Source organism: Phoxinus phoxinus (genome assembly GCF_949152265.1).
Source record: "Phoxinus phoxinus genome assembly, chromosome: 23".
Classification (NCBI taxonomy): Eukaryota; Metazoa; Chordata; class Actinopteri; order Cypriniformes; family Leuciscidae; genus Phoxinus; species Phoxinus phoxinus.
Window position 1 is genome coordinate 11,883,550 of NC_136898.1, and position 12,351 is coordinate 11,895,900.

Here is a 12,351-nt window from a genome sequence, read left to right on the forward strand (position 1 = left end):
TATTCTGTATGTATTTAGCATGTTTAAGTACTCTTGCTCTGAGCTGTTTGTTCACAGTTTGCCTCCAGAGATTTCATTCACAACAGCAGTGGATGATGACTGGGCTCAGATGGCCTGGTGTGTGTGTGTGTGTGTGTGTGTGTGTGTGTGTGTGTGTGTGTGTGTGTGTGTGTGTGTGTGTGTGTGTGTGTGTGTGTGTGTGTGTGTTTCAGAGTATATGAGGAGGAAACAGAGAGAGAGAGAGAGAGGCAAACACATCACAATAAATCAACCACGTCAGCCAGACTCCCAGAAGACCAGCACCACATAGACACAAAGACACAACACAGTCCCAAATGGACACCCGTGAAACCTCACTAGACAAATCCTCATTCCCTCTCCAGACTGGACACACATGCCCGACTCCCCAAGCACCTTGCGGGAAACAAGGCAGGTTTCTGTTCTTGAGACAGCACATCTGCCGTGATGGACCAAACCCAGAGCTCAAACGGGACATTACTAGATGTAGAGCAAACATGGAAACAAAAAGCCTGTTCTCTCATCTTCCGCCCCTCTCTCGCTCTACAAGACACCTAACCACACGAGACACAGCTGTCGGGACTAGTATTGATTTGCTGTTGGGTTGATTTGAATTCATCCTGAAGTTCCACCTGCTGCCCGCACCATCCGCTAGAGAGAAAAAAAACAGCACTACTACACACACGCAGTCACTTGGAAGACACGAAGCTGTCACAAATGGGGCTCTGGTTTCAGAGAAACACATTTTCACTGCTGCGGAAAGTGTGACACTCGAGCACGAGCACCCCGTGACACCTGAGACGTAGAACTTAAAGACTGAGAGGTAAAGATGGAGAAAACAAGGGAGACATTAGAGAGCGAGAAGATGTTCTGACATTTAAAACCACCAGCAGAGACACATGAAACCACAAAAAGCTGATAGTTCATTAGATGTTCATTTGAGGAGGCGTCCCGTCTGTAAGCTTTTCCAAATGAGATCAGCAAAGGTTGAACCCCAAATTGTGGAGGGGGCTGGGGCGCAACGAGACATTCATGTAGACAAAAGGGTGGCGTCTGGCGCGTGTGTTTTAAGGTCAGGGAGATGCTAATCTATATCTGAAATCAACCAATTGCATTATAATAAGGCTCTATAGAAATGTACTCTACACATGCACTATCTTGGTCAGCGCATTGCAACCATGCATTTACGTTTTAATGAGCAGACTTTGCTAACCTCAGTAAACCTACTCATGCAATTTACTGATGCACTGATATTGAATTCAAGCAGATACAGATAAACTGATAATATTTTCATGTTATAATAAATGGGGGGGGGGAAATCTTTTAAAAAAATAAATAGTTATAAATGCAACAAGGAAATGTAGGCATCACATATTAACATTTAACAGTGTTTTTTTTTTTTTTTTTTTTTAAGATTAACTTCAAGTGAGTGTTAGATGACAGCAAAGGTAATCTAAATTGTCAGTAAAACAGAAAAAACACTAAAGAAAATCAATATTTTTGACCCTTGAATTATGAATTGCATTCTAACATCTTGAAATGCAACAATATTGCTTGGGTGCCTAAGAGGATTTGCGTACTTGCGTATCATAAGTATTCGGACCTAAATGTGCTTGTGTTCACAGTAAAAGGATAATTGTGGAAAGGAAACAGAAGAACAGGATGTTGTGGGGCACTTCCTCCTTGTGTTTTCCTCCAGATGACTGAAGAGAAGGATAAATTGTGCAATGCATCAGAATCGGAGCAGGCAAAAATCATAACAGATATCTGCTCTCAATGCAGCTGATTTGCAGCATAAAGATTGGGTTGCACAGGGTGTCTGGTGTGTGTGTGTGTGTGTGTGTGTGTGTGTGTGTGTGTGTGTGTGTGTGTGTGTGTGTGTGTGTGTGTGTGTGTGTGTGTGTGTGTGTGTGTGTGTGTGTGTGTGTGTGTGTGTGTGTGTGTGTGTGTGTTTGCCCTTCCTCCAGAGGTCAAATATCCAAGCGTCTTTCTTTTCCGGTTTTCACCCCAGCCTTTCTTGCAACTCACTTCCTTTAAAGTCTGGATAAGTCTTGGGATCCTGAGAATTCCCATCCAGTTAAAACGTGGAGAACAGAGACACAGGATTTATTCAGAACTTCTCGGGAGTGAAGTCTAAGCCAATTAAGGCCAATTCAAAATGCAGCGTACAGTGGTATCTCCCAGATCTGAGGCTCGGAATCAGTCAGTGACTTCCTCATTAATGAAGCTTTTTTCCATCATTAGCCGGGCACCAGATGAACCTCATCATCACACTGCAGAGCAGACGGCATGGTAACCGAGGCATGGTGGGGGTGGGGGAGTTCCGATATGTGGCTTGCCATCTGATTGGTGGTAAACTGAGAGCTGCTAATTGCACTTTTACCCAAACGCAGACCTCCGCTCATCAATCAAAGCACAGGGCCGACGTTTGACAAGGCAATTTAAGAGAAATAAACACAAACATGGTCACAAAAACACCACAGGAGGACTTAATTGAGCCTCCAATGCAGGACAAACATGTTAAACAATGCGATGATGAAGAAAAAAAGAGCGGGAAAACATGAAAGAGTGACCAGAGAGCGGGGAGACCCCTAATTGAGTAGAACATCTGGCTCTGTTCCACTGTCATTTGGCTGTTTGAACTTCATTGTGCCTGTGTGTGATGGATGCAGCTGGAGAAGGCTGAGATTGGGGGATGTAGAGGGGCCCATTTGGTCTGAGGGCTCTGACATGAGGGGAGGATATATTTTCCTTTCATTCTCTGTGGGAGGGCATTAACTTACTCTGTAAATAACTCCTATTAACTTCAGTCAAGGGGTGGCATGCCCTGCTGCAGTCCATCATGTACCATGTGCCCAGGTCTGGCAGGTATTGGACATCACTGCAGTCAGTCATTACTTGTTTACTTAATAAAGTATGAAGTTGTGCTGTTAAAACTAGGGATTAAAATTCTGAGTATTACAATAAACTTGTGCTGGGCAACGATTAATCGCGATTAATCGCATCCAAAATAAAAGTTTGTGTTTCCATAATATATGTGTGTGTACTATGGATAATTATTTTGTATATATAAATACACACACATGCTTGTATATATTTAAGAAATATTTGCATGTGTATAGATTTATATATAATTTATATTATAGCCTATATCAATATTTTATATATAAATAACACATTTTTCTTAAATATATACATGCACATGTGTATGTATATATTTAGTACACATAATTATCCATAGTACACACACATATATTATGGAAACACAAACTATTATTTTGGATGCGATTAATCACGATTAATCATTTCCCAGCACTAAAACCTACATTAAAAACCTTTTAATGTTATGGCGATAACCAATAAATGGCCAATGTTAAAATTCAATACTTTTTTTTGTCTAAATAAAATTACAAATAAAACAAAAAATATTAAACATCAATTTATACAGCACAACATTGAAATATACAGTGTGAACAACACATATTAATTTATTTTGAGAAATGGATTTTGCAATGTTGTTATTACTTTATTAGTCATTTTAAAAGATTAATAAATAAGTGAGTGCTAGATAACAGCAAAAGTTTGGGTCTTCTAAAAAAAAAGAAATTAATAGTTCAGCAAGGACATATTAAAATAAACCAAACTGAATGTAAAGATATTCCCAAATATACAAAATATTTCCATTTCAAATAAATGTGGTTTTTACTGACTTTTATTCATAAAAAAATCAAGTATCATGGTTTCCACAAAATATTAAGAAGCCAACTGTTGTTGATAACATTGATAACATTTTTTTCAAATGTTTCTTGAGCATATAAGAAGGATTTCTGCTTTCTGAAGGATAATTCGACACTAAGACTGTAGTAACGACTGCTGAAAGATCAGCTTTTCCATCACAGGAATAAATTACATTTTAAATTGTAATAATATTTTCATAATATTACTTTTTTTTACTTTATTTTTATTATTAGCCTTAGAAAGGCATTTCTTCTTTCAAAAACATAAAAATAATCTTACTGCCTAAGCCCAAATTGTTCATTGTTAGTCTAAATAAAATAAAAATAATATTGACCAATACAGAGCCAAAATATTGTGCATGCATAATTTAAAAATTTCTTCATTAATAAAATTCATTTAAATTGGTAAACGACAAAAGGGCATTGTCCGATCAGCTTACAGGAATGGAACTGTCTGTTTTATAATGATCTTTTGGATCCAATATCTGCCATAAAAAAAAAATACAACTCACTGCGAGAGCCTGAAACATAATGCAATTATTACTTTGGATGAGAAAAATTATCTGCTGCATTATGAAATGTCTTTTGGAGCAGAATCTATTGGAGAATGAGCAATTGTCCTCATCAACCAATCAAGCTAATCTATAATTAGTTCCTCCATGGGAAGAAAACACAGAAAATGAACTTCGGTTTGCGGAATAAAAATACCCGAGTTAACATTTTAAGATGCTCTCTGCAGTGTGCTTATTCAAGGTCAAAGCAAACAAGACAGGCCGGTCGGTCTCTAAGTTCCCCTACCAAGCAGTTTCAAATCCACAACTCCGTTTCCACCAAGGTCTGCACTTTCACTTCAGCTTTTCATCAGACGGCGTCTTGAGATAAAGCTACATCTGTGACCTTTTCTGTCAAATCTGCTGCTGCATTAGCAATCACGTTCAGTCTATTTCAGCACAGAGTTCGGTCCAAGTATCATCCTGTGATGTTCCTGCTCCCTCCCTGTACTATAACATGTTGATCCATTTCGGTTTACTCACAGCAGATGGTAAGGCAAGAGGGCAGTTTCAACAACCAGAGCATTGTGTTGTGTTCTGGAACATCTGCGTGGAGAACATTGTAGCTAGAGTCCTTGTGGTCAGACACAAATTAAGGATGGTCGGGCAGTAAACATCCTGTGCTTTAAGGAAAAATTCCAAACATCAAATCATGGTGCTAACGCCTACACAAGTGTACAGGTGCATTAGAGAGGTGTAAGCTGGGAAGAAAGATCACTTTTTGCGCATTTGCGGAAAACAAAAACTTCCCCGAATGTTCCATAGCTGTTAAGCGGCTTTAAACCGAACGAGTTGAGTAAAGAGATTTAAACAGACGGTTGCCACTCGTGAGCCAGTGCAGTATATTACCTTTCTCAGAAGGGAATTAGCTCTCTCAAAGAGCTCTCAGAGCTTAAAAATACTCTGTGCGGTTTCGTTTTTTGACGTGGTGGAGACTGGAAGAGGTAGAGTAACACACAATTAAGAATGAGGGTAAATATAGGACTGGGTACTGACAAAACTAATCACAATTCGATTACATTTCAGTTTGTAAGTTTGCGATTCATTTCAATTCGACATACCGTATTATCCGGACTATAAGTCACACTTTTTTTTCATAGTTTGGCGACTTATAGTCAGGTGCGATTTATATATCAAAATTAATTCATACTGACTGAGATGAACCAAGATAAATCATTACCGTCTACAACCGGCGAGAAGGCGCTCTAGATAGCGGAGTTGTTCAGAAGTGACACAGAGGAAGAATTCAATGGATTCAGTGTTGTGGAATGAGATCGGGAGCTTGGTGAACTAGCTTACCAGTAACTTGTTGGACTCGCTGGCTTATGTTAATCTATTCAGCCTCCCCAGGTTAGGGTTAGTTAGCATGTTCTTTATGCTATTGTGTAGCTGAATAACTGTTAATGTGTTACGTTAACATACCGGACAACTATTCAGCCTGTTGTTCTGTGTGCTATTGTGGAGCTGAATAACTTGCCTTTCCAGATTAAATGTCTGTTCTTGGTCTTGGATTTTGTGAAATAAATTTCGAAATAAATGCGACTTATAGTCCAGTGCGACTTATAAATGTTTTTTTCCTCTTCATGGCGCATTTTTTGACTGATGCGACTTATACTCCGGATCGACTTAAAGTCCGGAAAATACGGTATATATATATATATATATCAAATACAGTATATGGAGGCCTAAACCTGAAGAAATTAGAACTAAATAAATAAATGTGTAGATAAATAATTAAATGTAATAATAGGGAAATAAATATTTTAAAAAAACATAACTCAGTTTCTTATTCAATTTAATCCTGAATTATTATTTTTTTACATTTTTCCTTCATTTATTATTTTCTGTATTATTATTATATTTATTTATTCCCACATGCATTTATTTGACATATTTTTACTTTTCAGTGTGTAACATGGAAATGTGGTCCTTGCGTAGCTAAAGTGCATAACTGGTTGCGTCACATGTGTCTGTTCAAAATTACATTTATTGTTTGAATTTCATAATAAAGCTGAGACTGTTTCATAGACTAAAAGATCGATTCTTGGGATTTAAGAATCGATATTGGTTCATCAAAATGAAAATCGATTAAAATCGAGAAATCTATACTTTTGAACCCTGCCCTAAAATACACAATGTGATTTCACAGTCAGTGTGAATGCAAAACAGCTCCCTGGACGGTCCCCGCTGTCTGTGGCCTGCTTAAAGGCCAAACCTCAGATATTTTCTTCTGCGACTTTGAGAACACTACATCCGAAGTCTCTATCTCTGTTGACAGCAGTCTCTCACACCTCAAAGCCACAGGAACATTAAAACATCTGCCGATCTTCTCGTGATGCATGAAGGCTGAAAAGCAAGCATGTCAAAGAGGCCAAGTGTGAGGCTTCCGAGAAGTTCTGCGTCTCTACAGCATGGCTCCACGCTTCTATCCACAAAGCTATCCATCTCTGTCACCGGAAAAGACACTGAGGAGATTAAAGCACGAGAGATCCAACACTGTAAAGTTTAAGACTGCCACCTCAGCCCCATACAGCAACGCTTGCCAACGTCCTCTAGATTCAATACATCCGGCCCATTCATCTCTGTTCCAGACCACCGTTTTGTCCGCCTCTTAATGTCAATACTAATAGATTGTAATGCATTTAGATCTTTCCAGTAAGAGAAAATCAGAACCTCAGCAATCTTCTGATAATTATCAAACAGGGTTGACTTTGCTAGAGTACAGCACATGGGTGTCTGTATCGTCATCACCCTGCCAAGATTTTAGAATAGCTAGAAAATTGTGCAGTTAATGAAACAGAGAAAGACCTGGTTCATTTTATCCCATTGTCCAATCAGTGGCTTTATAGTTCATTTTTTTTATTGTAGCGTACCCACAGCAACACGCAACAATTTATACATAGAAAAATAGTAACACACGTGGTGAACGAGATGTAGTAAAAAAAACTAAAAAAAACAAATAAAACATTATTTTGGCAGGGAGTAAAAACCATTTAATGCTTTAAAACTAAGTAAAGTTTTTCAAAGTGTGTAAGAAGTTTAAAAAAAAGTTTTCCAGTGCATTTATAGAGTTCTGGAACTGGTGTTAAAACCCCAAACACACAAAAACTAGGCATTTTAAGTTGTTTAGGGACCATTCCGTCCTCTACAGTCTGTCAAACATTGCATGGCAGAGATGATATTTATGGCAGGAGGGTGCTGGGGGAGAAAGACAGAAAAAGCGAGTCCCATTGTTGGTCTCAGGAGCTGCAGTATAATTACTGTAGCACATGCGGGGCCTCCACGAAGATGCCTGGCTGCAGGCCGGGGACCAGCTCTCTATACTGATGTCTCCCCGCAGCCCCACTGCACTACGAATGAACTCGCTTTCCACATGCCTCCTCTCTTACTGTCTCTTCTGCACATCTCATTCAGGAGGCTCAATAATAAGGAATGCTTCTGCTGGCCTAAGAGGGACTTTCACTTGCCCTGCCAACATTTTCACTGGTCCAACCACAAAGATAAATTAATTAACACGAAAACGCACACACACATTTTCCATAGACATAATGATTTTTATACAGTACAAACTGTAAAATATCCTAACCCTAAACCTACCCATCATAGAAAACGTTCAGCATTTTTACATTTTCAAAAAAACATTACAAGTATGATTTATAAGCCGTTTTCTTCATGAGGGCCAAAAAATGTCTCTAGAAGAACAAGGATTTTAGAGATTGCCATCTTTGTGGGGACATTTTTTCCCATATTAACATATACCTGAATCACATACACACATTTTATCACTTTATTGTCAGAATTTCCTTTGTGTAATAAGACTTTACACATCAATGGCAACAACAGACAATAAAAAAAAAAAATCTACATCATATCTTATATCACACTAACAATAACTGACTGTGATATATACAGTATATATATATATAGACTAGTTCACCTATATTGGTTAATTATTACAAATATTTTGTTTTGCACTAAATTCTATATTGCATTAATAATAACATTAAACAAAATAACTGTGTTTGTGTGTGTAATATATATTATTAAATTAACATTACTTATATTTAGTGTAAAACAATATTAATATGAAAAGAAATGTTCCGTTATAACAAATATTTCTAAGACTAATAGAATTCTAGCAACAAAACCTTATCTATGTGAGTCAGCTGCATACTGTATCGTTACTGTGGCAACATATTTAAATAGGCAGAATTTTGAATGTTCACAAAACCAAATGTTTCAGTTTGCAAGCCACAAAACACGTACATGATCATCAAGCACAAGATGAAAAGACTGATAGGACTTACTGACAGATCCTTCAACTAGTATTGCGCCATAAAACCCTATTGCTGAGCCCTGCATTCATCTCAATTTCTTTTCCTTCCTCTCTGCAACCTCCAAAAGGACGCATCACTATCCCTTATCCCCCCCTTTGTGTGGGACAGGGAGCCAAAGGCTGGAAGGCAGAGTAGAGGATCTTTCCCTTGAGATTTAAGACAGAGTGACACAGCAGACGTGAATGGGGCTGTCAGCCGATATCCCTGCTCCTGTCCGGAGCGAGTGTCACAGCTTCTGGATCCGACAACGTGTCAGGACAGCCTGTCAGTTGCCGTCCGCGGGCTAAAAAACGCTGCTTTACCTATCCATCAGCCCTAAAATTTTCATTTCAATCATCTCACCCCAGCAGAATCTGGTGAGACTGGGATCGAAAGCATTACTAAAATTAAACTCTTCTGCCAAAACCTGAGCCAGAGTTGCCAATAAAAAGCACTGGGATATAAACCAACAGCTGAAACACTATTATTTGCTGGCAGTATCAAACGCCTTATGATACGTTTTCAAACTGCGCAGTATTTACCCAAATAGTCAGTGGCCTAAATGCAGTTTAATTGATGTGAGGCTACGCTCTAAACCAGATGCTGGGAATGTTACGCTTGGCTGTCAGTAAAACAGAATGCTAAGATTTTCCTCTTTAGTCAAGGCCCGTGTTTCATGTCTGAAACACACAGGCTGACCCAGAGCTCTAATGGCCCCCGGGGAGAGTATTCTGCATGTGTCAGCTTATGCCCGAGACACACTTGCTCTGTTAATAATGTCTCTCACTTTGTTCTCGCCCTGCGCAGAGTCTGCTTGGCCCACCAAGGATTTAGATCCAGAGGGGGTCAGGCTCTTTTCATTAAGGCTGCTGCTCTTGATCAGAGTTGGATTTCCATGATAATTAGCCATGACTCAAGTTGACATGAAACACCAGAGGAAACTCAACTAACGGACCAGTCATGTGACCTGACCTCTCCTATGTCCATCCGGCAGGACGTTCAAAGGGCAACAGATCAGTGTCAAAAAGAAAGACCATACGAGTTATGAGACTGACAATCATGATAACGCTTGAAGGTGACCTTAAAAACCATCTGCTGGCATTGAAACAGACATATCGGTGCAAAATGCACATAGAACAAAAGTGAAATCATCCTTTTCGTTTCACTTTAGAATAGACAAAAAACAATCTGGATTTTACGAAACACTGACCAGATCATGTGTGACCAGACCACAAGCAAAACAAAAAGCATCCTACCTGTCCTGTGACTGTTCTTCGTACATTCTCTCCTTGGCTTCCTTAAAGAGGCGAATTGCTCTTTTGGATTTCTTCATCAGGCTGTCGATGTACACTTTGAAATAGTCATTCTCACTAAGCTGAGTTAGTCTCTGGTTCTCCTCGTATTTGCACAGAATCAGCCTCAGGTGCTGGTAAGTGTCAGGTAAAATATCCAAGATGTACGGAGGACTGTTCTTCAGCTGTAGTCTGGGGTTCTGACATAACCTCACCTAAAAAACACACACCGTCAGTTTAGAAAAATCGACTCCTTTTCACTGAGAACACACTACACACCAATTTTACTAAACAATTCAGTTTGAATAAAGACATTTTCAAAAGTAAGGGGTACAGTGAGTATAAATGAACTGTACCAGGACTGAAAACATTCAGGTCTCGGTCCAATGATTAGTACAACAGACTAGTATAGAGAAATTAAGATGCTTGCACTATGTAACAAATCATGATCACCACACTGTATAGAGAACTCTATTTATGACACGTAGGCTATCTTTTATAAAATAGTACATTAGTAATGAAAGATGGATGGGAAAGAAATCCCAGAAGTTATACTTGTATAAATTATATAACAACCCAAAGTATTGCATCTATAAAATAGCTATAAATAAATACAAAAAAAGATGGATGGGTGTGTGGGTGGATGGATGGGTGTGTGGGTTTGTGGATGGATGGATGGATGGATGGATGGATGGATGGATGGATGGATGGATGGATGTAATGCTCTGTAAGAAGTACAGACGATAGATGGATAGATAGATGGTAAGATGGATAGATAGATGGTTAGATGGATGGATGGATGGATGGATTGATTTCAGGTACAAACAAACTTCTCGAGCATGCAGCTACTCAGTAAACAGTTTGCTACAATGTATCAAACAAATGCTTCCAAAAACGCGACTTCGTGGAAAAGTCTATCAGCGCGTGAGAGCAGAGGAAGCACTGTTGCGTCATCGACAGAAAGACTGTAAACACACTCAAGACACTTACTACTTTGTCCATGAGTTTCCATGTCTTCTCTACGGTCCGGCGGTCCGCAGCAGCCTGTTTGGGGGGTCCGACGGCGTCCTGGATGGCATCAATAATGCCTAAAATACGGCCTTTCCTATTGTTAGGTGGGCGTCCACTGAGAGCAGTTGCCATTTTCTGCACACTGTAACATACATAAATGTTAAAGGCAACAAAACACATGTGGGCAGATGTGACAGTAGCTTATATGAAAGAAAGAACTGTACCAGGACTGAAAACCTTTACTTGAGGTATTTTATATCAGACCAGCGATTATAGGCTACAAAAGACTAGTAAAGAAAACATTAAGATGCTTGCACTTTGTAACCCATTTAACGTTCAGTAGGCTACCATGATTACATTTGTGAACATTAGTTTGTATATTGTATAGGCTACTGTAACGTAGGCTACCATATTCAAATACAACTATAATTTAAAGGTAGGCTACATGTAAACTGATGAGCGAGATTTGTCTATCTCATATCGTGATCACCGAACAAGTAAACAGAACTCGATTTTGAATTATTCAATCACATTATAAAAGTTATAAACTTTTTTAAGCATGCAGTTTGTTTCAGTAGGCTGTCTAAACAGTGCCCACTTAGCTGGGAATAATTTGGGATGAAACCGTTTAAAATCCACCCTGCAGAAATACAAGATACTGTGTTGCACTTTTTAAAACAGCATCAAATAAAATGCGATGTAGGCTAGTAATAAACACAACTTGATCTTCAAAGACTATGTCAACTAATTAGCCAGAGCAAAGATCTTAAATTCACTGTAAATTGCGGCAAATTGCTCTTTTGTATAATATAAAAACTCCAGACTTACTGCGGCAAAAGGAAAACAGTGTAGCAGCCAATACAGGGAATGTCAGAATTCCTGAGTTGAAGCTTTAGGGAGGTCCCCACAACAAATTACAACAAAAGCAACAAAAACACAACGCCAGAGCCAGGAAACTGAAACATCTCTGCCCAGACGTTCAAAAACTAGAAGCAGCTCGTCCGTATCCTCACGCAAAAACCGCTTAAACGCAGTACAATTCCGCTTTTCTCGCTGTATGATATGATCGTGACACTGCTCGGTTAAAAATCAGTACTGGAACAAGAAGCAGCGAAAGCAACAGGGAGGAGCCGAGTGGGCGGAGCCGATGAAGCAATCGCTCTCAAGTGGCCAATCAGAAAGCGCGAACGTTCTCTGAGGTGACGGAGTTCTCCAATCGCCAATTGGAGTTGAGACTTTAAGTGCATACTTAATATTTCCGTAAATGAAGAGGCAATGAAATTGTGCAAAGCGTTTTGTAGGTTGTTCCTCGTGTGCAAATTATACATTCAGTCATCTTCACTTTCTCCGATGGAAACAAGTCTTAATATGGCAAGCCGTGTTAACATTCATAACGTCTTTTAAAGATAACTGAAATCTTTGTATG

At 39.1% G+C, this 12,351-nt stretch overlaps 1 protein-coding gene across 1 annotated transcript in view; it reads right to left on the minus strand.

Moving 5' to 3' along the window:
• Positions 1-12,108, minus strand: part of cblb (Cbl proto-oncogene B, E3 ubiquitin protein ligase) — a 64,559-nt gene extending 52,451 nt beyond the window's left edge. Inside the window, exons 1-3 of the mRNA XM_079600763.1 lie at positions 11,754-12,108; positions 10,905-11,067; positions 9,879-10,129 (exon numbers count right to left, since the gene is read on the minus strand). Of these exons, the coding sequence (XP_079456889.1) occupies positions 9,879-10,129; positions 10,905-11,057 (404 nt within the window). The 5' untranslated portion in view covers positions 11,058-11,067; positions 11,754-12,108. The remainder of the gene's footprint in view (positions 1-9,878; positions 10,130-10,904; positions 11,068-11,753) is intronic.
• Between the last annotated feature and the right edge of the window lie 243 nt (positions 12,109-12,351).